The sequence below is a fragment of the Tachypleus tridentatus genome, chromosome 13 (assembly GCF_004210375.1).
Source record: "Tachypleus tridentatus isolate NWPU-2018 chromosome 13, ASM421037v1, whole genome shotgun sequence".
Lineage (NCBI taxonomy): Eukaryota > Metazoa > Arthropoda > Merostomata > Xiphosura > Limulidae > Tachypleus > Tachypleus tridentatus.
Genome location: NC_134837.1, coordinates 157,492,563 through 157,520,404, shown reverse-complemented (window position 1 = coordinate 157,520,404; position 27,842 = coordinate 157,492,563). Strand labels below are relative to the sequence as shown.

The 27,842-nt window shown below is 35.0% G+C and overlaps 1 protein-coding gene and 1 long non-coding RNA gene across 4 annotated transcripts in view; one reads left to right on the top strand and one right to left on the bottom strand.

Annotated features, from left to right (window-relative positions):
* The first annotated feature begins 114 nt into the window (after positions 1-114).
* Positions 115-20,567, top strand: levy (cytochrome c oxidase subunit 6A levy). Of its 2 annotated transcripts, XM_076479405.1 has the most exons (4): positions 115-337; positions 13,596-13,747; positions 18,389-18,485; positions 20,455-20,567. In XM_076479405.1, the coding sequence occupies exons 1-3, from the start codon at positions 238-240 to the stop codon at positions 18,476-18,478; spliced, it is 342 nt and encodes a 113-aa protein (XP_076335520.1). In that variant the 5' UTR covers positions 115-237; the 3' UTR covers positions 18,479-18,485; positions 20,455-20,567. The 2 variants fall into 2 exon arrangements, with proteins under 2 accessions (XP_076335520.1, XP_076335519.1); XM_076479404.1 differs by lacking the exon at positions 20,455-20,567 and having other exon boundaries at positions 18,389-18,667.
* The window catches only part of LOC143238835 (uncharacterized), a 70,448-nt gene continuing 61,603 nt past the window's right edge, over positions 18,998-27,842 (bottom strand). For both annotated transcript variants that reach the window (XR_013020798.1, XR_013020797.1), the window contains one exon: positions 18,998-20,158. This is a non-coding gene — a long non-coding RNA (uncharacterized LOC143238835). The remainder of the gene's footprint in view (positions 20,159-27,842) is intronic.

Sequence of the window (27,842 nt, the reverse complement as noted above, 5' to 3'; positions counted from 1 at the left end):
TAAATATTTAATACATTCTGCTTAGCATTGCCTACCTAACCTATTTTATAACCTCAAAATATTTCCAGTTGTAAGTTTTGGAAACAAATACAGAAATTTAGGGGAAAAATGAATAACGATACAACCGCCCCCTATTAAGGACAACAGTACTTCATCCGGGACATAAACCAGGTTCACCTTGTGAAAGTTATACAATATTATTATATTATTATTAGAAATCAAACGAACCTAGAAGAAATGTCGCAACTGTTTAGAATAATTGCTCGAAGAAGTGCTAATGGACTTCGTGCCTATTCTACAGATTTTGGTAGTGCACCATCAGCTGGTGAACACTCAGGTGAGGAACATTTTATAAACTCTGTGCATAACACAGTTTTTAAAATACTATTACTTGTATGTTTTACTTAGTACTAATAGTATTAATATTAGTGCTAGTAGTATTCTCTGCTGGTATTACTAATGCTGTTAATAGCTAAAGAGTAAAAGCCCTCCATTCTTCGTAAAGTCCCCTTAAAGGGCAAAATTTATTGAAATTGCACCTTAGAAGTGGTTAGTAAATCACTCTGTGGAGTCATACACAAATACTGAAATTGTGAGGAAAAAAAAACATTACAAATGAACTTACTTAAAGAATAAGTAACGTATTTTCCTGTGTGTAAGTCGTAGTTTTTTCCCACATAATTTTATGTGCAACTTGTGACTTTTTCTATCGTGCAGTGATTGTCCATATGTCTGTTATTTTCTTCAGTCATCCTTCTCACAACAGAAATAAAATATATAAACTAACTCGGCATTTATTATAATAACACTCATATTGGAGCAGGTAACAGATGAGAAACATATTCACTATTACACTTTCCATGTTATCAACACTAGAAATGTTGCTGCACTACTTAAAAAAAAATATAAACCCACATCAAAAGGTCATATCAGGAAGATTTTTAAATATTACATGGATCGATAAATGGCATTGTAAATGTAAATAAACCCTTCAAAGTTTTCACTTTCTGAACCTGAATAGAACAATTCTGCAATGGCTGGTGGTAGAAGCAACATCAACCTTATGACAGGGATAGAAAAATTTATTTATGGAATTTCTGGTGCTTAGATTCTTTGATTGCACTGCACAACAAAGTCTTTTCTTCTTGGACACTGTTGGGTGTTCCTCATAGATTTTTGGCTGCTGATCACGAAAATCACATCCAAATTTGCTCATCACGTACTGTTTCATCGAATTCTTAAGTTTCACCAGAACACTACTACAATGGAAAAATTATATCAGGGCAATTGGAATCTGTCAATGCTTGCTGACTACTGTTAGACACTGCAACGTGAAACACCGGACATTGAATACAAACGAAAATCAGGAGCAAAACACTTTTAATTATGTTGAACTTAATAGCATATTAGAAACATAAATGTAATTAAATACGTTATTGCCGGTACACAGTTAACTGTCAATTTCTCAGAGTTCCTACATGATGAAGCAAAACCAAAACTATATTTGTGCATACCCACCAGATACCTGTCAGAATCAGCAAAAACTTTTCAGGAAGTAAAACTTTAAAAAAAAAATTGTTGTGCAGTGTTATTGTATAATTGGATACATATTAAAATAAAATTGATATTTTAAATAAACAAGCATCAGCTTATCACAGTGCAACCTTAGCATTTGCAAACAAGTTTTTTATTTACTAAATCTTTTAAGACAAAAAAAAGTTGCTATCACTTAAAATGTATACAGCTCATTTCTGAAAAGTTCATGGCACTTGATGGACTATTGCAGGCATGCAGCATAGGGGAACCAAGGTTTATTCATAGAGCATATAACCCCTGTAGGTAGATTCCTGTACGTAGTGAGGGACCTCCTACAATAGGTTCTGTACTTTCAGTTTATCTCTTCTGGGACCTAAACATACACCCACATGCTTGCTGTGCAAGGCAACCTGCAAAGGGGATGAAAGGATCCTGGTTGTTGAATGGTCCAATTCTAACACACCACTTTGGCTTCAAATTCCTGTAGATGGGTGTCCTTGAGGTGGCTCCCCCAGGGTCAGTTGGCTAGTCCACTTGAGCTAGGGTCAACCAAGTACCAGTGTTAGATGTTCTCAGTGGGTGTTGTGAACATTGTGTCTGATGCTGGTGTTTGAGTATAGTGCTCATGAAACTCTAATCAGTGATGTCGAGAAACCCACTTGTTGAGAAATTTATATGCAAAAACGGCTCGTTTGGGTTGAGAAAATATTTTACATAGAAGAGCGAACAACGTTTCGAACTTCTTCGGTCATCGTCAGGTTCACAAAAAAAAAAAAAAAAAGGTCGAAACGTTGTTCGCTCTTCTATGTAAAATATTTTCTCAACCCAAACGAGCCGTTTTTGCATATAAATTTCTCATGAAACTCTGGTATTACTGCTGTGTCTTTGTTTGGAATTGTAGTGCATCCCCTTATAGGGTTCTATGGTGGGTGGGGTCAGTGGAACTGAAATGTAGTATCTTTATTATGAACAAAAATTATTTTTTATGAAAAAAAACCCTATTTATGAAAAAATAAATAAATATGAAAAAAATTGAAAAAATAAACAGATTATCAGAAGACAATCACACATGGACTACTCTGCTGTACAGTCAACATCACAGTCAGATTCTGTACCTTGATTTCTAATAATCTATTCCTTATCTGAAAAATCCTTAGGGCAGAAGTTCCCCTTTTTTATTCAAAAGGGATTACAGGATCTTGCTGGCTCCCCTAAATCAGTAAAGAAGTTGCATTCTGGAGACGTTTTAATGGAAACATCTTCACCACGACAAACCAAACTCCTCTTGAAATTAAAAGCCATTGGGGATATACCCATCAAAGTTACTCCTCATACAACTTTCAATTCTTCCAGAGGAGTTATAGTTGAGAGGGATTTAAAGAACATTCCTGAGTCAGAGATCCTTGTTGGTTTCTCCATCCAAGGCATTTCTGTGGTACACTGAATCTCCACTCACAAAGACAGAGTTATGGTGCCTACTAATGTTCTGATATTGACGTTTACATCACCATGTCCTCCTGCCATATTCAGAGCAGGTTATCTGAACTGTTAGGTATGGTCATGTATTCCTAATCCTATCAGATGTTTCCAGTGTCACTGGTTCGGTCACTCTAAAACATCAAGTTAAATGCATATGAGCTCCAACTATAACCATGCTCTGTTAACTGTTGTGGTCCACACTCCTTTTACTCTATTTCTTTCCCTAAGTGGATGGAGGAGAAAGAGGTGCAATGTTTGAAGATTATAAATAATATCTCCTACCCAGATGCTCAGAAATTATTGTCTCCAATTCTATCTCAGACATATACAGCTGCACTCCATTCCACTGCCACAGTGGGAGTGCAGGCATAAAATATTTTTATTTCAATACTGTTAAAATAATATGTTGATTTTAACTGTTATTTTATATTAATGTATATTGAAATAAAACCATTAACTTGCATTGGTAATCTAATATATGAATTTTAATTTCAGTTTACAGATCAGCCTCTGTGTAATATAACCTTCAGACAAGTGTTAGTATTTATGTTTAATATTAGTCCAGAGTGAACATTGGTGTGATGTAGGAATACATCCTAAACTTTTTTGTTGTTTTTTTAGCATTAATGTTTGGTTATTAATTACTTCTTTCTGAATACATGTGTGTTTCACACAACATCTGATAAAAATAGAGTTGGACAATTACTTCATTAATAAATTGTCACAGTGTTCCTCAAACCATGAAAAAGAAAATTTAAAAAACAACATTGGTAGTGTGTGCTACCAGGCAATTGCTGTTCTTCTAATCAGTAGTTCAAAATCAGTAATAATAGTAAATAGTAGTTGTATCTTAATAAATATAGTGTAATCAAGTTTAGTGGCAATGGGAACCAAAACCAATACTCATGAGGTCTGCTATCCTGAATCATCAAATAGAACAGATAACCCAAACAGATGTAATTGCACTATTTCAGTTATTTGGATAGTCAGAGCAATAAGAAAATATTAGTAACAAGAAACCCTTATTCTCATTTGTTGGTATTGTTTTGACAGTCAGTCTATTTTTCATGTTGATTAGTTGATTATTTTAATGACAATTGATTCAATTAGTCATGTAATTTACATTACATTATCTGATTTAAATATTGCTTATAAGTAATTGATTAAATTACTCAAATCTGGCAAAAAACATGTTAAGTTGATCTTGTTTCAGGTTACCTTTGTTCCTTTGGCATTCTAGTAATTAAATATATTCTATTACCACCTATGGTGTGAACATTGCTATATGCAATTTTAAGGAGGCCAATATCCTTTACTGGTTGTACAAGTAACCTCTGGTGGTTTTGGCCTAACCTTTGTAGAATAAGAGTGACCAGTCACATGGTAGTGTAGTTACTCTAACCAAATGTAAGGTTTTATTTTAAAATGAAGCCTCTCATTTAGTGTATTTCCTAGAGTTGGCCTGGCTTGACCTTATATCGGCTCCATAAAGAACCAATAGTCCATATAAGCAAGTACACAATATACTCTCTTTTAACACTTTTGTCATGGGTTAAAGACAGTATCATTGTTTGTTGACTTGTGTTCACAAGTTTATTGAACTACTATTTTATGAATTTATGTCAATAATTTTGGAATCAAATTGTAGATTATAATTCAAACTTTCATATTATGAGTTAATTTTTTAATTTAAAAGTAAATATTAAAATAACACATCTAAATACGGATTTTAGTGAGTTGTGGTATGTTGAATGCAGCAATGTTAAAATTCGATATTTGTGATGTCAAAATACTTAATCTGATTTCATACAATTTAGGGACTCAAAGTACTAATATTGGCAAGCTAGAATATAAAATAAAAAACCTTGTACTGTTTTATATATTTTTCTGAGATATGTATTGAATCAAACACAGTAACCCCATTCAACTCTTTCCATTTATATAACAGTCCCTTATATACTCTTACTACAGTATGTGATATGTGAATAACCAATCAACAGCTTAGAATGTCTCCAGACCAATTTTCTCAGTCATTTTGTAATCCCCCTCGGTGTGGATTCCTGTACGTGGTGAGGGGACCTCCCAGGGAAGGTTCTGTTCTATCTGGTTACCTTCTCTGGGATCTAAACATCCACCCACGTGTTTGCCGTGCGTGGCGACCCGTGAAGGGGAGGAGAGGATCCTGGTGGTTGAGGGGTCCAACCCTAACACACCACTTTGGCCTCGATTTCCTGTAGACGGGCGGCCTTTGGGTGGCCCCCCTTGGGTCAATCGGCTGGTCCACTTGGGCTAGAGTCAACCAAGTACCAGTGTTGGAAGTTCTCAACGGGTGTTGTGGACATTGTGCCTGATGCTGGTGTTTGGGTATAGTGCTCACGAAACCCTGGTGTTGCTGCATTGTCCTTGCGTGACTTTGTAGTGCATCCTCTTGTAGGGCTCCATGGTGGGTGGGGTCAGTGGGTACCGAAATTTTTTCTTTTTCCTATGGATCCTCTAAAAAATTTAAATAAAATTGTAAAAAAACAGTCAATGGGTAAGCGACCACGTCTTGAATACTCAGAACAGCTATCTTCAACATCAGTAACACATGTACCTCATTTTCTTATATTACATTCTCTTTCGGAAAAACCTTTAGGGCAAATGTCCCCTTTTTTTATTCAAAACGGACTAGAGGGACTTGCTGGCTCTCCAAAATCAGTAAAGAAACTTCGATCTGGTGACATATTGGTTGAAACATCTACATCCCAACACAGTGAACTCCTCTTGAATTCAAAGGCAATTGGGGATATACCTATTGAGGTTACACCCCATGCTACCTCGAATTCTTCACGAGGAGTTATTGTTGAAAGGGATTTGAAGAACGTTCCCGAGTCAGAGATTCTCGCTGGTCTCTCCACTCAAGGAGTTTCTGCAGTGAGGCGCGCATCTCCACTCGCAAAGATGGAGTTACACTGCCAACAAACACCCTCGTTTTAACATTTACTTCACCACGTGCACCTGCCACCATCAAGGCAGGTTATCTCATTTGCAGGGTTCGGCCATACATACCAAACCCTCTTCAATGTTTCCAATGTCAGAGATTCGGCCACTCAAAGACATCCTGTCGTGGTTCCCTGACATGTGCTCGTTGTGGAGGCAAGGACCACGATGCCTATGACTGTGACATGAACCCACATTGCGTAAACTACAATGGTTCTCACCCCTCTTACTTTCATTCTTGCCCAAAATGGTTGGAGGAAAAAGAGGTGCAGCGTTTGAAAACGACGCATAACATTAGTTATCCTGAGGCTCGGAAATTGCTGTCCACGACTCCATCTCGGACATATGCTGCTGCACTTCATTCCACAACTACAGTGGGAGTGCAGACAGATCTCTCTGTGCCTCCAAGAGAATCGTTTTCAAAACAAATGAAAAGCCTTTTGACCTCCGTGGTTAAAAAGGTTGATGAATCGACTTCCACACCTATCTCTGTTCCTCCCATACCTTCCAACAAACCTCAAGATCCACGTCCTTCAGTTTCAAATACAGGCATTTCTTCTGATACATCTTTTTCTCCCACCACAAGAGACAAAACAATTATTCGTTCGCATCCTCAGTCACTGGATTCCCCTTCCAATAACAAAAACCTGCCCACCTGACACAGAGCAGGATCCATGGAGGTTGATAGACCTCCTCTGACTAAAGACAGTAAAGAAAAAAGACGTGGTCGTAAACCAAAGGGTTTTCCAGCCACTTCACCTACCCGTTCTTAAAAATGGCCACCGTGATACAATGGAACTGTCGAGGTTTACGTTCTAATCTGGATGATATCAAAACGCTAATTGCTTCCTACCATCCTGTTTGTCTTTCTTTACAAGAACCATTTCTCAAAACTGCTGATACTGTCTCCATTCGGCAGTTTTCTCTGTACAGAAATGACAGGTTGTGTGATGGTCGAGTACATGGAGGGGTGGCACTGTTGGTTGATCAACACGTGCCCACCCTGTCTTTGTCACTCAACACACCCTTGGAGGCTGTAGCTGTCCGTGTTTCCTTGGGTCATACCATCACTGTTTGTTCTCTGTACCTGTCCCCTGGAAAGACATATGATATATCAGATCTTGATGCTCTCGTTGAACAAGTGCCATCTCATCTCCATTTCTAAACCTAGGGGGATTTTAATGGACATCATCCCCTCTGGGGAAGTGCTATTATTGATGGGAGGGGCCGATCTGTAGAGCGGATGCTCTCTGATCACAATCTTTCTCTTTTCAATACTGGTTCTTCCACTTACTTTCATGCACCTAGTCAGTCCTTTACCGCTATTGATCTCTCAGTTTGCTCCTCTTCATTATTCTCCCATTTTTCATGGAGGGTTGACAGTAATCCACTAGGCAGTGATCATTTTCCAATCCTTTTGAGAGAGACTGGCCGTGGTCGATGCCACCCTACCCGCGTGCCCCGGTGGAAGCTGGATCAGGCAGACTGGTCCAATTTCACTGCTCTCGCAGAACTTGATCCTGCCATCGTAAATCAGCCATCAAAAGATGACTGTGTAGCAGCGGTAACTGACTGTATTACACATGCAGCTGCTCAGTGTATTCCTAAAACCTCGACACGTTTTCCACGATATCCTCGTCCTTGGTGGAATCCTGCTTGCCACTTAGCACGGAAGGCTCAAAAAGCGGGCCTGGGATACTTTTCGTAGATATCCCACACTTTCAAACTGGGTTGCTTTCCAACGGGCTTGTGCACATGCTAGGTGGGTAAGACGTCAAAGCCAGAAGGAATCTTGGATTAAGTTCACAACCATCAAACAAGAGATATATTGAGCAGCAACTACAAACTGCCCTCAATTGTGTACGGAAGTGGACTCTGGCGAACGACTTTAATTTCTCTCTCTCCAAAACTGTATGCCTGCACTTTTGCCGTCGACGGGTTATTCACCCTGATCCTGAACTTCATATCGGTGAAGTTTTGCTGCCAGTGGTCCCGGAGACCAAGTTCTTGGGGCTTATCTTTGATCGTAAACTGACCTTTATACCACACTTAAAGCAGCTTCGGGTCAAATGCACAAGAGCACTGAACATCCTCCGTGTTCTCTCTTCTACCAGTTGGGGGGCAGATCGCTGTTCAATGTTAAAGGTATATCGTGCTCTTATTAGATCGAAACTCGATTATGGATCAATGGTCTATGGCTCTGCCAGACCCTCGGCCTTAAAGATGCTGGACCCTGTTCATCACTAAGGACTTCGACTCTGCACTGGGGCTTTCCGTACCCCTCCAGTTCAAAGTATATACATTGAATCTCATGAACCTTCTCTACACCTTCGCCGTTTGCAACTATCTTTACAATATACTTCGAAACTTCATTCCTTACCAAAGCATCCCACCTGGAAATGTGTTTTCCTTCTTCGGTGGGCAGTACTTTTTCAGAACAGACGATCTGTCATTGCTCCGTTTGGCCTTCGCATCCGGGAGCAATTGGATGAATTGGGTCTGTCCTTGGATAACATTGCAGGTTCCACAGGTCAGCCCATCCCACCATGGCTTATTACAGCCCACAAATGTGACCTTTCTTTCAGTCACCTAAAAAAGGCAGATACTCCAGATTGGAAGTACCGTCTTTTATTCAATGAATATCTTTCAAACAATCATTCAGTTCCCATTTATACAGATGGTTCCAAATCAGGTAATTCAGTGGGCTCTGCTATGGTTTGCTATGGGTCAGTAGTTGCGCGCAGAATCCCTTCTACAGCTTCTGTGTTCACTGCTGAACTGTATGCCATATCTCTTGCCCTGGATCATATTGCAGCTGAGCAGTACTCCAACTGCACTATTTATACTGATTCGCTTAGTTCTATACTTGCCTTGGAATCGCTACACGTTAGCTCACATCCTATTCGCGCATATATTCGAAACCGACTGGCCCATTTCTCATTAGCGGCTACTTCAATTCAGTTTTTCTGGATACCAGGCCATGTTGGTATTCGCGGGAACGAGCTTGCAGACATGGCAGCTAAATATGTCTGCTTCAGCACCATCACTCCTATGCCTATTCCGTACATGGACTATGGTGTTGTCTTCAAGGCACGGCTCCGTGCCAGCTGGCAGTCCACTTGGAATGAGCAACGTGACAACAAACTTTTTCAAATCAAACCAAAAATTGGACTTTGGCCATCTAGCTTCCGTAAAGTTCGGAAAGAGGAAGTTGTTCTCACTAGGCTACGCATTGGTCACAGTTTTTTAACTCATCGTTTTCTTTTATCTGGAACTGATGCACCAATGTGTAGTTTGTGTAACACTCAAATCACTATCAGCCACGTTTTACTTTCTTGCCATCGTTACAATTCTCAATGACAGCAATATTTTAAACATATTTTTTCCCAGGGTCAGTCTGTTACATTGGACAGAGTTATTGGTGATGGTGACTCTGTCCACCTTGATAATGTTTTTAATTTTTTAATGGCCATTAACCTTTTTAATCCCATTTAAGTGTTGCATATTTATTCATTACACCTTTTTAATTGTGGTTCGTTTTTTACAGTTTTAATCTCTCTCCTTCAATTTGACATTGGACAATGGCCAGAACATTAAATAACTCGACACCAGGACTGGAAAAGCCAACTTCAGGTGACTAACGCTCCTGTTTGAACTATCCATTTGAACTACTCGTTAGTCATCCTGGCGAGTTGTTATTATACTTTTGCTGCATATCATTTCACACTTTTACTACTTAACTTTTTAGTACTGGCCATATTGACTCATAACCCGGAACCAGGACTGGAAAGACCAACTTCAGGTGACTGACGGTGGTTTTTATACTTACCTGTTAGTCTTCCTGGCAGGTTACGATCATTACCATTCTGCTACAGGTAGTTCTTTACAACTTTGTTGACTGGATGTCAACATTGGTTTTTACGCCATTTTCTGTTTTAATTGCCGTTTTGCTTTTATCTTCAATTACTTTTAGAAATTTTACTCCATTTACTTGATTTTTATCTTTTTACTGGACATTTGGCTACTCATTATTACGATTTTGCGGAGTGTCTTTTAAAACTTTTATTCTTTTACATTTTGATAATAGCTGCTATGACACATAACCCGGAACCAGGACTGGAAAGGCCAACTTCAGGTGATTGACGGTGGTTCTTGAACTTACCTGTTAGTCTTCCTGGTGGGTTATGATCATTACCATTTTGCTAGAGTAAATATTTTACAACTTTGAAGACTGGATGTCACCATTGGTTTTTACACCATTTTCTGTTTTAATTGCTGTTTTGTTTTTACCTTCATTTACTTTTACAAATTTTACTCCATTTACTTGACTTTATCTTTTTACTGGACATTTGGCTACTCATTATTACGATTTTGCGGAGTGTCTTTTAAAACTTTTATTCTTTTACATTTTGATAATAGCTGCTATGACACATAACCCGGAACCAGGACTGGAAAGGCCAACTTCAGGTGATTGACGGTGGTTCTTGAACTTACCTGTTAGTCTTCCTGGCGGGTTATGATCATTACCTTTTTGCTAGAGTAAATACCTTACAACTTCTTATACTCTGCCTTCTATCTTAACATTGTAGACTAGGTGTCAACATTGGTTTTATACTTTTTTGTTTTACCTTCATTTCCATTTATGTCTGTTTCTACATTTATTTTTATTTTGCATTTTTACCGAATGTCTGGCGCAGATAGCCTTGCTGCTTTGTGCCATAAAACACTAAATCAATCAATCATTTTGTAATCTTTGAAAGAGCTACAATATTTTAATCCAGGATTACAATGAGCTAGGGTGTGTCTTTGGTCTGTTTGAAGTTTCATTTTTTTAAAAATCTAAATACATCTTAGTTACTAAGCTTAATAAATTATAGTTTAATTCTATAGTAGCAGTGTAGTTATTTATTTTTTTTTTTGTTATTCAACTGTATATATAAAAGTTAAAAAAAATTTGTTCGATATCCTCCAGGTGTGAAATTTTAAAAAGCTTACCAACCTACATCTAGCAGCACCAGAGTACAAAGGTCATAGTGAGAAGAGATAATTGTTTGCTTTACTTCTTGATTTATTGTTCTATATTTTACGAAAAGTTTAATTTATTTCTCAATGGTAATAATCTATATACATGTGTATAAAGTATATAATAATTGGAATGTGACTGTATATTACAAAATACTAGTTCTCTATAACACAGCCAAAACAGGGAAGACTATAAAGGTCAGCTTTATGTTGCTGGGTACATAACATGAGTGCATGTGCACCTCTGTCAGTGCAAGTTATGTAACATTAGCTAGGTATGAATGGAAGGTCAATATAATAAAAAATATATATGTAAATATGTGATGTTATGGGACTTAAGCTACTTAGATTAAACATTTGTATTTTTGTGTTATAATATGTAGTAATCCTAAAAGCATCCTAATTTTTCTATGATGATTGTGAGGTTGGTCATGTGACAGACTCTCCATAATTAGAGTATAGAAAATGAAATATAAAGTCACTGAAAACAAACACTTGAAATGTATTTAAGAGGTTTTAGAGATTATGCAAATAATACTTAAGATTTGTGGGACAAAGAATATATTTCTTAATCATAATATGAAATCACTTTGCACTCAGACTAGTAAAAACAAGTCTTTTATTAAAGTATTTTATTAAACGGTCTTATTTTTTGTGCACAAAAACTTGCAATCTTTACTAAAAGCCTACCAGATGTTATGAAGATACACATGTATCAAAAGTTATAGTGTAAATACTTAACTTGTGCAGATGAACTTGTGTATATTACACTGAGCCTGTAGCAAAAGGGTTAATAAAGACTGTGTTTGTAGTATATTGCAACTTGAGACCAGTCTGTTTATTCACTAGTCTAATCTCAGCCAGTAAAAGTTTAGCATGATTTTCAGTACTGTATCTTGTATGAGTCTCCCTTGGAGAGGACCTGTAATATAAATCTCAAAACTATATTCAGTTCATTTATGTACACACAGTAAAATAGCATAATCTGTCTTTCATATTTTACTGGTTAAAGTGTTTAGCTGACTTTTGTTGGAGTATTTTAATGTTAAGATGATAAGGAACTGCAAGCAAAAACTGGTAATGGAACTTAACATATTATTACTTGTTTATAATGGGGCATTTTGGTAGTGTATAATAAATGTATGTAAAACTACAAGTAACTGATTCATGAATTCTAGCTTAATTATGATAATAGTTAAAAATTTGGAAAAATTAATGTGTGAATTATCCATTTCCCTTCTGAAACCTGAAAGCAACAGTACAAATTTTCAAACGGTGAGTTAAAGTTCCTTGAAGGATTTTAGTTTTGAATCAAAGTAAAAGTAAATAAAAACAGATTTAGAATCTGAATTCTGGACAAATCCCATTACTATAACCATCTTATAGTATGGTAACTTCAGTAGTAGCAGTGATGGTCATATAAACTTTGTTGTACATTGTTACTTGTGTTAACTGTTTTGGTTATCTGTCACCATATGGTGACATTATTAAAAATGTGGCATCACCAGATATACCAGTTGGGCCAACTTACACTATGTAACAAAATTTTTACTTTTTCTTGTTCCTGGGCAGAAAGTATTGTTTCCCAATTGCTTATGCCTAAAATAAATGGAAAAGACCTATTTTTCTCTTCAAACTTTGCTTTTGTGACCTGGGAGCGTATAACAAAAACATGATGGGAAACTGTATTTGGGGGCTGATATGTGAAAGTAATTTACATTAGTCACAAATCTCAAAAAACTACTCACTTCTAAATATTTTTGTATAACTTCAGTATAAATGCATGTAAATCTTGATTTTTATGTTTTATTCAGACATTATGTAAATGAAAATATGCAAATTTGCCTGTTTTTACATAGAAAATAGGTTAATTTCTAAATTTCATTATCCAGGTCACAAAAGCAAAGTTTGAAGGGAATAATGGCCATTTTCTGTACTTTCACAACACAAGTAATGAAGAAATAACATACTTTCCAGGAACAAAATTTGTGTTACATAGTGTTATTTGAATCTTTAGGTTGAACTGGATAATTGTTTCTGTATATATCTAAGGCTATTTTAAATAGTTCTAGAAGTACATTTGGTCTAAGTAGACATGTATATAAACTTGAATATACTATAAAAAGTATGTGCCTAAAGGATTAAGGAAAGGACTTTTACTGGACTAGCATGAACCCACTTGTAATCCATTCAATAATAATAATAAAAAGAAATAGTTTAGTAAAAATAGTGAGTACCAAGACTGAAATAAATATTGAAATAAAAACTGTTGTAAAATTTTAAGGAACCTCTAAACAATTATAATTAATTTATATATAGTTTTAAGGAACCAGTATTGAAACGTTGGTGAAATTATGTTTTGAAATGGAGAAAAAAAAAGTATTTTGCAAAACCTTTTGTTTTGAAGCATGCTGCATTTGACCATTATCATAAATAAACTGCTTTTCATTAAAAAAAAATTACATTTTCATGAAAACCTACAAATGAGGGTATTAGTAAGAAGATTGTTTACATGTTTATTTTTGGGGTGTACAGTTGGTGTGCTATTTACACATACAGCATTTATTTGTTTTTTCCAGGTGGAGCCAGATTATGGAAAATTTTAAGCTTTACAGTTGCTCTCCCAGGTGTTGTCGTATGCATGGTTAATGCTTACATTCGAGAAAAAGAGCACGAACATGATGAGAGACCAGAGTTTATCCCATATGAACACCTTCGGATTCGCACTAAGGTATTATTAATTATAGTAGCTACATGAACATCACTTAGTTATTTCTCTGAAACATTGGTGATTAATATGACTCTTTCTACTTCTTTATACCAAAAGTTAGAATTATTAATTGTTTTGAATTTGCTATGTGTTAGATTTTTTGATGCTCTAGTTAAGCTATGCAATTACAAAAGGCTATATTTTTATTGACTGATGTATAATTGGGACTTTGATGGCTTGAATAAATTACTTTTATTATTTATGCCTAATTGGGTAAGGAAATTTAATATTTGTTCCTGGTATATTGCAAAACATGAAGAAAGTTTTAATTGTTTATATAACATCCAATAGGTATAAAATGTAACATTGTAATTGTTTGTTACTTAGGCTGAATTCTACCATTTTATTGGCCTTGTTAAGATTATACAGGAGGTTGACAAAAAATATGTGGTTCCATTTTTTAGGGTAACTGGAATAAGATCTAAGAACTTACATCAGGTGCACAACACACTTTTTATGATAAAATGTAACTAACATCATGAAAAGTTGAGGTATTTATGAAAACCAGTGTTACAATTAGGATTTGAAATAATATTTGACCAGATCTTGATGAGTGTGTTCTAAAAATATATAGTTTAACATTCTTCTTTGGCATCTAATAAAAGATATAACAAATTACCAACATTTTCAATTGGGTCCACTTTGGTTTGTCCACCCCCTTTATGTAATTTTTGATAATTAACATAGTTTGTGGAAACAAAGCTCCTTTAATGCTATACATGTGCACATATATGGTAAAAACGTAAGCTCGCTCTTTGCAAAAAATTATCAGTTCTTCTCTTATATTGTTGTTATGTACAGTCTTCCACAGTTGCCAGTGGTAAATCATTTCATAAGCCAATCATACTATTAAAAAATAAAACTGTCTTTATTGGAATCCTGATATAGCCTCTCTTTTTCCAGATCTTAAATATGTGTGTGTCCTCTCATCCTGTTATCTTCAGAATACAAGCCCAAAGAAATTTTAGGCCTTTAATCCTGTTCAACACAAAGTTTTATAAACTTCAATAAAATCACATTTTACCCTTTTAAGATAAGTTAATAGTTCCTAACCTGTCCCTTTAAAATAACTCTCTTTGTCCCAGGAATTGTTCTACTGACTCTTCTCTGAATCATTTCTAGTAGGCCAGTATCTTTTATGTATGTTTTAAAACTAAAAATCAGTTATGTTCATTTAGGTGGATTACTTGTAGTATTTTAAAAATATTCATTTATGAATAAACCTCAATAAAAACAAGCTATCTGAGGTAAAAAAATGCTGAAACACTTCTATTCTGACTAATTTTGAAAATTAGTGATAAATATCCTGTTTTCTTCAGAATTTTAGCACATTCTGGAGAGATTTAGACATTTTGACAGTAAAGTTAAAACAATTATCCTTAAAACATTAGGTAATAATTCAAAAAACATCTTTTACTTAACCAGCATTACACCATTGTGGCTTCATCAGGGCTTATACAAAAATGTTTTTGTATTAGCTCTGATGAAGTAAGTTTATTTTTATTATCTGCAGAGTAATAGTCTTTTTTACTTTTCTGAGTTTATTGTCAAAATTAGTAATAAGTAGTGCTATTTCAGTTTAAACTTATTGCATTTTGTAGGGAACAGCATTTTCCTATTCTGTTAAAATTCTATGCTAAATAGACTAGTTATTTGTATCTTTTTTGGTCTTTAGTAGTGATAATGACATGTGAAAATAAACTGTTAACTCAAATTTTAAAATTTGTGTAATAACACATTCATTGTGTTTAAGTTTTTAATGTTATAATCATTAAATCATCTTGAAACAATATAATAAATTTTTAAATTATTTATTTGTTAGATTGTCCCATTTTTGGCATATATTGTTAAATACAGTTTGTAGGGTGTACAGTTACAACAGAAAGTGTTCATACCCCCTGCGTCCCGAGTGGTTTTTCCTCATAACTTAAAAAGTATCATGAGTAGGCTAATAGAACTATAATATATTATAAATATTATACTACCACACATCTACATAAATTTTTATGTAAATTAAACGACAAATAAACTGTTTATAAACAAATAACCAAAAATAGGAGGAGCATAAAGTGTTCATACATTTCAGAACGTGTGAAAAAACTGATATTCCTGTAAAAATTTTGTTTAGTTTGGTGAATAAACTACATTATACCATACCAGAACTAGACACTGGGTTCATAATTATTGGAATTTAGCCAGCAAAAAATTTACTTCCGGCAATTTAGCGCTGTCTCCGTCATTATCTGCTTGGTCATCATGGCGAACAAGAAACAAGTCTTGTATGTCTCTTTCCGATATTATTACACAACTTCATGTGCTGAAATCTGCTGTTCAAAGCATAATTGCCAAGTTTTAGCTTACAGGATCAACTGCTAACCTTCCTCGTTTCGGACGCCCCACCAAAATTTCAGAGAGAACCAAGAGGAAGGTTCTCAGAGAAGTTAGTAGGAACCCTTGTTTAATACGTAATGACATACAGAGACTGGGGTTGAAGTAAGTACCTTTATGGTTACGATCATGTTACACTCTTCTGGGTTCAAAGCATGCCGTCCTCGTAGAACTCCATATTTAAAGCCTGTTTATTTAGAAGGATGATTGAGGTATGCAAGAAAGCATCTAGATAAACCCTTTACTTATTGGAAGAGTATTCTTTGGTCAGACAAGACTAAAATCAAGCTTTTCGGCCACAATGATATTCACTATATTTTCCATAAGAAGGGGGATCGAAATCTTCCAAAGAACATCGTCCCTACAGTTAAATATGGAGGTGGCTCGATCATGCTATGGGGTTCCTTCAGCTCTTCTGGTGTAGGCAGCCTTCACTGCATTAATGGAATCATGAAAAAAAGAAGAGTATGTTGATATATTAGGCACTTATATCAAGAACGATGCTCGGAACTTGCGGCTTGGGCATCATTGGATCATCCAGCACGACTATGACCGTAAGCACACATTGAAATATGTGCAATCTTGGTTGCAGAGAAACCATATAAGCGTTCTGGAGTGGCCATCGCAATCACCCAATCTCGATCCAATTGAAAACGTTTGGCATGAGTTAAAGACCAGGGTTCATTAGCGTCATTCGAAAAACTTGCAAGAGTTGGAGGCCGTCTGTGAGAAAGAATGGAAGAAAATATCAGTCGAGTACTGTCAAATGATTATGGAGGGCTATGAGGAGAGATTTCGCCAAGTAATTAACTTGAAAGGCTACACAACTGACCATTAAAGTAGACGTACAAACACTTTCTTCCCCTCCTATGTTTGGTTATTTGTTTATAAACAGTTTATTTGTCATTCAATTTACATACAAATTTATGTAGATGTGTGTTAGTATAATATTTATAATATACTATACTTCTATTACCTTACCCGTGATACTTTTTAAGTTATGAGCAAAAAATCACTTGGGACGCAAGGGTACGAAGACTTTCTGTTGTAACTGTATATGTCACCCTAGTCAGAAGAATAAGACATTAATGAGAGAGAAAAAAAATGCATTACACCAAAGCAGCATAATTAGCAATGTTCTAGGTCAGCAATTCTCAAAACTGGGACCTGCGGGACCTCCAGAGCTCTGCAAGGGTGCTTTGGAGAATCTGCAAATCATATCCAGTATTTCATAAAAATATGACATTTAGCTTCAAAATACAACTTTGTGTATACACAGTTTTTTATCTTTTTTTCAAAACAAAATAGCATCCATAAGTTTGGAGATTTGCAAACAAATTTTACATTAAGAGGGATTCTCAGGTTACTAAAGTCTCAGAATCACTCTTCAAGGTTATATTATGTTCTTTTTATTCACAAATTAAAAATAATAAATTGGATAGTTTAAAAGTGAAATAAATAGAACATCTTTAAAAACTATGATATTGAGTACAATGTTAAAATGTGTATACACATGTACACACATGCATACATAAGTTATAAATACAAAAAAAAGTTTAATAGTTACTCATGAAAATACATGAGAGAAATAGTGTACTAATACAAAGTATAATGAAGATGTATATTATTAATATGCACACGCAGAAACACATAATAAAACATTATTTTCAGTGTGCCTGTTTTGGCTGCTATTGTATATTTTTGCTTTCACATTTACTGGTCTGTAACTTGTAAATCTTAAAAAAGACAAAATATTATCAGCTATTACTATATGTATAGTAAAATGATGTCCACATTGTATGTTTGATCTAGTTTTTAGCCAGACTATGTACAATACTGTTTATAGATTCTATGATGAAACTACGAAGTGAAACATTTGAAAGTAACATACTAAAAAGCTCCAGAGTAATACATTTATAAATAAATTAAGGCTCGTTTCCTTTTTGTGTCTGTTAAAAAAAAATGAACTCGTAACTCCAGTCAGTATTATGAAATTTGGAACATATGAGGTTTGACTTTTGTTCAAACATTATATTTATTTGAATAATATACTCAGTTGCAATTGTTATAACACATGTATCTGAAAAATGTTTGATCTGTAATTAGAAATGACCTTTGACATTTTACTTAGGTTTTTATTAATTTTGTATGCCTTGTATAATCCACAATTTTGAGTAACTTTTGTAAAAATTAATTTTCTTTTATTTCATACAGCGTTTTCCTTGGGGTGACGGAAACAAAACTCTGTTCCATAATCCTCATGTTAATCCTCTTCCTGATGGCTATGAGGATGTTCACCATTGATGAATAAGTAATCCCCAACAGAATATTAGACAAGAATGTTAATTTAGTTCCATGTTAAAATTCTTACTTGAACTGGTTTAGCAGAATACTGGTATTTGATAAGAAATTATTGCTGGTAATAAATAATAAAATCAGTAGTTATATTTATATAGAAACAAATTTCAATTAATAAAGATTACTTCAAACAGATTTTTTTTACATGTTTTATTTAAAGTTACTTATGTAACATATTAAATCGGATGTAGATGTGAAACATCTGGCCACAGTAGTACTATTATAATGTGAATATATAAAAAGTACTTTTATGTCAATTCTAAATTGTTTTATTATAGTTCCAATAGCTATGACCATAAATAATTACTAAATGTTCTTTACAAATTTTTCACCAGGTTCTATAGGTTGAGAACTTGAACATAGTTGCCTTTTAAAAGTTTTAAAGGTATGGATCTAATGTAATGTCATCACCAGTTTGCATCCACAGAGCTAAATAAATAGACAGTAGTTTGGTATGAGGAATGGTATATATATATATAAAAGATTGTTCTTCATGTAACTGTATCAGGTCACTTTTAGCATTGTAACCACCAGATTTTGTACACATAGAGATATAAGTTGATAATGAGTTTTGTTAAGACTGGGGAAGAGGAAGAAGTTTGCTATATCGTATAGCATTCTTCTTCCATTAAAATTGTGCTACTGAACTAGTGTACGTGAGAAACAGGTAACATAAATGGTGTACGGTTCTAGCCTTTAGTTCTGAAATCTTATTTTTAAAATATTTGTTTTGTTTCATGACATTTATAATTATAACTTCACCAAAATGTACTTACAGTATCTTAAATTCCAGTCCCTGAATGCAGAGGTTGTAGCTGAATCAGGTTACTGTTATTTAAGTGCAGTGTAAGAAATGTTGAGACAATACACCCTGAGAACAATGACATGTTTGACTGCTGAAATGCATCATCTTCAGAGTTTATTGCAGCCTGAACTTTTATTAACAATTTCTGCTGTCTGTTAGTACACATCTGACAGAGTAGCTTGTTACTCCACTTGGAAAGAAGCCCAAAATAAAATGAGATTTTAGACTTGTTCCTTGTACAGTGTTCAGAAACATTCAGGTTACTTTATTTGAATTGAAGTGAGGGCAGTGGATTGATTAAGGCACATTCTGGATATTGTATGTCTCGTGTAACTTCTGGCTTGGTGTACAAGGTATGGTATTCCCATGGTTTAAAAACAAAAAAAGGTCTTTCCCCCACATAATTGTATTAGGACAGTTTCATTCAGAATGTCAAAATAGGGTATTTGTTGTAGCTTTTTTAATTACTACTAATGAATCAAATCCAAATCAACTAAAGCATATAGACAAAAGCATTTTTCGAAAAGTTATCACGTCCAGTTATGAAACAAAATTAGTAGTGTGATCATCATTTGTGTGGCTTTTATTTGTTTATTATATCAGTTTCAATTCTGACTTAACATTTTGGGACAACATGGGATATCTTGTTCCATATTGTGTTCCATTCTGTAAACTAAAACTATTAATAACCAAATTAAAGGGAAAAAGAAATATTGAAACCAACACTTATGATGCATATATTTATTAAGCTTTCTCTTAAACTCTCATAACTTTACTGCCTCCACAACATCCAAAGGCAACCAATTCACAGGCCAGTCAACCTGTAAGAAAAATAAAATTGTCTTAGCTGAAGATGACTCCTACCATGGCAAAATTTATACTTGTGTGCCCTAGTTCTATTTCTTTCACTGTTAAATATGAAACAATATTCATCAAAATTATCAATTCCCTTTACAATTTTAAACATCTGAGTCAGATACCCCTTAACTCTTCTTTTTTCAAGACAGAACAACTTGAGAGATTTCAACCTCTCCCCATATGGTAACTGCTCCATCCCAGGTATCATTCTATTAACCTTTCTCTGAACTCTTTCCAACAATTTGATGTCTTTCCTTAGGTAAGGAGCCCAAGACTGGACATAGTTTTCCAAATGTGGCCTACCAGTGACCTGTACAATGGAAGTTATAACCTTTCTAGACTAGTATTCAATAAAATGTTATTTACCCAACACAGTGGTTGTATGATTTCAGACTGATTGATTGTTATATCAAAATCACTTTCCTTTATAACATTGTTAAGGTTATTCCCATCCAAGTTATATTTTATAATTCAAATTATGATAACTCGCATTTATTGTCCTGCATTTATCATAATTAAAATCCATCTGCCATTCATTTGCCCAACTCACTAAATGATCTAAATACTTTTGGACATCAGCAGCATCCTCTTCACACCTAGAAACACCTGAGACCTTAATACCATTTGCAGATCTGTAAAGTTAAGTGATTTATTGACAGTTATTTAATCTGTTGTCATTGATGTAAGTAAAAAAGCACAGGTCCTAAGACTGAGCCCTGAGGTACCACACTTGTGATATTAAATTCAGTCTGAACACAGTTTGTAACTACCCTCTGCTTCTCTTCCATCCATATACTTTTCTATCCAATTTTTATGACAAGCCTTTTATGTGGCATCTTGTCAAATGCTTTCCAAAAATCCAGATATACCAAATCTACACTTTTATCTTCATTTGCATAAGCACTAACCTCTTCAAAAAATATCAAAAGGTTTGTAAGACAAGACTTTCCCTTAGTGAATCCATGTTGACTATTCAATAAAATTCTAAACTCTGTTAAATTACTTTAAGGCATCTTTCATCATACTTTCTGAAACTTTTCTTACAACTGATGTAAGACTAACAGGTATATAATTACCAGGACAGTTTATCTGGCCTCCCTTGAAAAGAGGAATCCCATTAGCTAACTTCCAATCCTCTTGTATCTTCCTAGTATTCAAGAGCTGAGAGAAAGTTGTAAGAAGTGGCTCACTTATCCAGTCTTTAACTTCAAAACCCTTGGGGAAGTATCTATCCAAAGAACTTTATATTTTTAAACTTCCCAATTTTTTCTCAGCTAGCACAGAATTAATGCAGTCATCTTGATCTTGTTTTTATTCATCAACTGCTCAAGATGTGGAATACTATTTAAATATTATTTGGTAAAATGAAAGGAAAAGCAAAATTTAAGATCTCGGCCATTTCATAAACACCACGAGCTTTCCTTTGTCATCCTACTCCTTCCTGATATTTTGTTACCTCTATATTTAAAGACACAATGAGGATGGACATTTTTAATCTATGGTGTGATTAGTACAGCATATGGGCTGCAATTTGTCTGTTATCTTGTAACATATAAACCTAGTCACACAGTGAATGTTCTAGTCCTCCAGGTTTGACTCTTGTTTTTAATAACCTATTTGTTTTGTTTCATGATGTGTTTCACACTCCACATCACAAAAACAAGAAATATTTAATTGTGGAGACTGATGCAGATATTAAACATTTAGTCCATCACTAGCTTCAACACAGTACTATCGGTGGATGTGGATATGAATATCTCGGCCTCTTGTACCATCAGTGATTTAACCAATAACGATTTCTTACTGAAGTTTTTTGAGTTTCTTTTCTCCTGGTTTTTCAACACTGACTGGATGGCTATGGCAGTAGATTAACCTTTAGCAGCAGACTATTGAAGTATAGTAATTGTGGTGCCCTTTACCTACGAGTGTTAGTACAGTGTTCCTATATCTTAACTAATATAATCACCACTTAAATAAATCGAGAGAATTGTGGAAAGATCGAGGAAGAGAAAATTGTGCTGCTGAACCAGTGTACATGAGAAGCAGGCAGCATAAATGTAGATAACATGTTAAGAAACTATAATGTAGGAATCTGAATGAAAACGTAAGAGAGTTAATGCAACACTGTTCCCCAGAAGGCCCGGCATGGCCAAGCGCGTTAAGGCGTGCGACTCGTAATCCGCGTCGCGCCAAACATGCTCGCTCTCCCAGCCGTGGGGGCGTTATAATATGACGGTCAATCCCACTATTTGTTGGTAAAAGAATAGCCCAAGAGTTGGTGGTGGGCGGTGAGAACTAGCTGTCTTTTCTCTAGTCTTACACTGCTAAATTAGGGACAGATAGCCCTCGAGTAGCTTTGTGCGAAATTCAAAAAAAAAACAAACAAACAAAACAACCACTCAGAGATTGTTTGAAAACCTGACACCTCTTTCTAGCCTTTCATTAAACTGTGGACACTGTCCGGTTTATAGGAAGCAAGCGATTGTTCTAATATTCTGCAAAGAAGAAAGGTCAGCTAAAAAATCAAACAGTTACCGCTCGATCAGCCTACCAAGCTATGTACGTAAAATTCTAGAAAAAATAATCACTAAATAACTCTCCATATTGATCACTACAAAATGACCTGAAATTGAAAATGGAGTTAAAAAATTTAGACAACAGATCACATTGTTCTTCTAATAAAAATAAAGCTAGCTTTAATAAAAAATAATGCACTGTCACATACTTTTATCAATAACGAGAAGACATTCGACGCTGTGTTGAACAATGGTTTAAGGTTCGGTATATCAGAAATGGATTTGTAAAATAAATGTTGGGCAAACCCACATTGAATTAGTTTAAGACCCTGACGCACTTATTTTTGAGGGGCCTTAAATTTGAACTTAATTACAATTAACAATTATTCAGTTAATTACAAAATATAAGTTAATTATTCAAAGTAAGGACCCCTGCTATAGTGGTAAGTCTACGGACTTACAACGCTAAAATCAGGGGGTTCGATTCCTCTGGATGGAGTCAGCAGATAGCCCGATGTAGCTTTGCTATAAAAACACACACACACACATATTCGAAGTAAATTAGAATATGACCCATTTAACTTTTGAAGGCCATATATTAAAATTAAACGATTATAATAAAGATTAGTTAGTTATACAACATTACAAGCAAAAATGAATTAGACATATAGAAGCAATGTAATTGTTGTATAATATTACGGAAGAATGCCAAAAATCATTTTTTTTACTTGCTTTGGTGGAAGCAAAATCTCTAATGGCATCTTCATAATCTTTTTGTCTAAACAATGTCCTTTCTATAGTGAACAGAGTCGATCAAGCGTTAATTTAACATCGAAGCATGCAATTCAAGCTAGCGATTTTAGAGAAAGCTTTTGTGACCTTGAATTTGTAGAAGGTAGGCACAAGTATATGCTTAATGCCACGTCAGTATTAGAAAAACAAGGAGATTTTAGTTTGGTTTTTCTAATTGCTTTGTTGGATAAATTGTGTTTCACTATCAACATGTTTTGCAATTCCAGATATATAAAGCATGTGATTTTGATTTATTTTGTATGTTATGGTGGTTACGAGGTCAGTCAAATGGATGTAGTCTGTGTTGAGTAAGAACAGAACAAATAACAGATAAAATATCAAGATTTATCGGAAAAGAGAGAGTTAAACTGATGGTCCGGATCGTTAATAAGGTATTCTCATCGCCTGAGGTCCTGGCGCAGCTGCGCCACGGTTAATTCGGCCCTGATGTAGTTGAAACCTTTTCAGAGTCATTTACTTCACAGTCAGGCGCCCCTCAAAGACGAGTAATGAGCCCTACCTTATTCATCAGCCCTTTAAGGTTCTAAATCTAGGTTGTTTTTTACAATTCGCTGACAATGGTGCAGTTTCGAAAAATGTTTCTACTCTTTCAAAATAGTAGCAACAAATTTACAACCAAAATCAAATAATATCGTAGAATATTTCCAAGAATAACCTAGTAAAATAAATGTCTCCATGACAATCATATTTGTTTGTTTTTGAATTTCGCGCAAAGCTACACGAGGGTTACCTATGCTAGCCGTCCCTAATTTAGTAGTGTAAGGATAAAGGGAAGACAGTCGCTACCACCTCCTGCTAACCCTTGGGCTACTTTTTTACCAACCAATAGTGGGATTCAACGTAACATTATAATGCCCCCATGGATGAGAGGGCGAACATGTTTGGTGTGACAGGGATTCGAACCCGCGCCCCTCAGATTACGAGTCGTGCGTCCTAACCACCTGTCTATGTCAGGCCTACAATCGTATTAATACCAGAAAATGTCGCTGTGACAGTTTTATAACAAAGCTACACAATGATTTGCCTGTGCTTTGCCCACTATGGCTATCGAAACTCGGTTTTTCGTGGTATATATCCACAGACATACCGCTGTGCCACTGGGGGGCGTATGAGTGAGTAATGTTAGCTCCATATAATTTCAAAAATTGCTATGTTTGAAACGTTGGACGTAAAGATCTTATTTTGTATTAACAATATCTGAACTCAGCAGATAGACCAGTGTGGCTTTGCTATAAGAAAACACACATTAACAATATATTTGAGATATATTTCTTTCTCAATATTAATAGATAAAATAACATAATTAGTTTCGCATAAACTATTTAAGTCATTCGACTGAAGAAAAGTATTTAAGGTTTCGTCTTTCGAGATTAATCTTCTTAAAATTAAAATAATGTAATTTATTAACAGAGATATTACTGATTCAGTGCTTATTCTTGTTTGCTTTGAAGCCATATGTACATTATAAATATGACGATCAAGCCACAAAATACATGATTAGAATGATCCAAGAGCTGACAGTCGTTGGTATTGAATTGCTTCCTAATTTTCAACAAAAATAATGCACTAATGACCCATTATTTTGTCAATTTTTCCAAGTGGTCAATCTAGGAATAAAATATTTATTAATTCATTTGCCTTTATTTATTGAGATATAAGGTACAAAGCTTATTTAAGTTATATCGCGGTCATTCATTGGCGTATTTAGGTAGGGGTGTCATTGAAGTCAACATATCCTCCTGTCATCTGCCCATAATACAAGCTGCGGATAAAAAGATCTATTTTGGTTCAATTTTTTTTAAAAAAGGGGAGAAAAGACTTGCTACGTGTGAGATCAGGAGTAAATATTGGTGACAATCGTTGGCTTCTGTATGTCAGCTACATGAAATGTCACATCTATACATATTTTCGGTCACACTTTGTATTCAGTAAAAGTCTTAGCTAATGTTACAAAAAGCTAGCTTGACTGACCTTAATTTACCACAGTTATAAAATAATGATCTGAGAATGATTTTACGTAAAACCTTCTGTGTAACGTACGAATGACTATTATTGTTGCATAGGATGTACTAAATTAAAGTTCCTACTGCAACAACATTTTTTATATATTAATTTACATGACACTCAATTCATAATAAAGAGACGAGTAGTCTGAATCCGTTTTAAATATTTTCCGTATTTATACTAGAGACCTTGTTTATTTCTATCGACAAAATTTTTAAGTTAGTCTTTGCATGGTTTTTCAATGTAGTGATATAATTCGTGTACTGTGGAGACCAAAGGTGATCAGAGTTCTTCAAATGAGACCACAACAGTTTCTTGAAAGTTTATAAAACATTATCGTTAATAAAATAAAGAACTATATAAATAGAATCAAAAAGTAATTTACATTTTATGCTACACTAAAAACACACAATTTCCATGTTATTCACATCCTATTAAAGTAAATATGTATATATATATATATACAAATATATATAGTAAATAACATAATCATAAAAACAGTGTTGCGATACGTATGTAAGAGTTATAAACAACGAGTAAAAAGAAATAATAATGAATTTATTAACGATACAAAAACTACATCCTTTGATTTACACAGAACATTATCCCTTGTTTAATACTCTGTTGTGGAATATTGTTCCAAATGTTTTACATTACTCCTCACAATTAAACCACGTTTGTACGTAAACCCAAACATCTTCAAGAATGTTATTAGGTCTCACTGTAGATAACGCTGCAAGTGGTACACCGTAAGGCTGAGTCTTAGGACTCTTTTCGATTTACATTAATGACAGGTGAAGGAATTGTTATCTTGAGTGTTGCTTGATATGAAAAAGATACTTCTGATCTACAAATAGATTTAGATCATTTAGCAAGTTGAACAAGTAAATGACAGATGGGTTTTAATTATAATAAATGCGAAAAACACGTGGATTATTACAATTTGAATTATAAATATAATTTGGATGGAAATAACCTTAACAATGTTATGAAAGAAACAGATTCTGGTATATTGGTTGAACAGTCTTTCAAACCATCCAAGTAATGTGTTGTCGCTAGTGGTAGGGCAAGTAGGATTTTAGATTGTTTCTTCAGAAGCATTGAATACAAGTCTAAAGAAGTTATAATTTCATTGTTAAGTCCCTGTTTAAGTTACATTTTGAGTGTTGTGTTTAGAAATCTTGGGCTCCTTACCTTACGAAGGACATTGAATTGTTGAAAGGTTAATAGAGTGATTCTTGGGATGGAGAGGTAGAAATCTCTCAGTTTGGTTGTTTGTTTGTTTGTTTTGGAATTTCGCACAAAGCTACTCGAGGGCTATCTGTGCTAGCCGTCCCTAATTTAGCAGTGTAAGACTAGAGGGAAGGCAGCTAGTCATCACCACCCACCGCCAACTCTTGGGCTACTCTTTTACCAACGAAAAGTGGGATTGACCGTCACATTATAACGCTCCCACGGCTGGGAGGGCGAGCATGTTTGGCGCGACTCGGGCGCGAACCCACGACCCTCAGATTACGAAGTGCACGCCTTAACGCTCTAGGCCATGCAGGGCCCATTTTTTAAGAAAAATAATTTGTAAAGCCAATAAACACACTTTGTTAAATTACTTTTTACTTTTTTACCTGGGATCGTTAGAGCCAGGTGGTTTAGGCGCTCGACTTGTAATCTGAGGGTTGTAGGTTCGAATCCCCCTCACCCTCAAAGATGCTCGTCCTTTCAGCTGTGGGGGCGTTGTAATGTTATTATTAATCCCACTATTCGTTGGTAAAAGAGTAGCCCAAGAGTTGGCAGTGGGTGGTGATGACTAATTGCCTTCCCACTAGTCTTATACTGCCAAATTAGGGACATCTAGCGCATATAGCCCGCGTGCAGATTTGCGCGAAATTCAAAAAGAAAGAAAGAAAATTTGCCTCATGACATACAACATTGTTGATAATCGTAGACATTAAACCAACGAAAATTCACTATATTTAAATTGCATTCACGAGAGGGGGGGATAAGGTTGGACTAACATTGTTTACAAACTGTATTTTTACGCAAAATAAATAAGTAAAAAACAATAAAATGATGAGCAAATTACATTCCGGGGTCTCTTAAATGTATAGAGTTAAGTAGTACATTTAACCACAAGGCTTTGTCTCCAGTCGAAATATCGCTATTGGATACAACGAAAACTATTTTAGGACTACTTCTGATCACGTGGCTCGAACGTTAAACTCAAAGTTAACATTATGTGATTGAGAATAACGTGATACTAACGTAGCAGTTGAAATTGAATGACGGAAGTTAAAACTATTACAACTTAAAAGCAATA

Coding starts and splice junctions, on each gene's coding strand:
- levy (XM_076479405.1), top strand. CDS start 238: ATGTCGCAACTGTTTAGAATAATTGCTCGAAGAAGTGCTAATGGACTT. Junction 338..13,595: donor ATCAGCTGGTGAACACTCAG/GTGAGGAACATT, acceptor TGTTTTTTCCAG/GTGGAGCCAGATTATGGAAA. Junction 13,748..18,388: donor ACCTTCGGATTCGCACTAAG/GTATTATTAATT, acceptor TATTTCATACAG/CGTTTTCCTTGGGGTGACGG.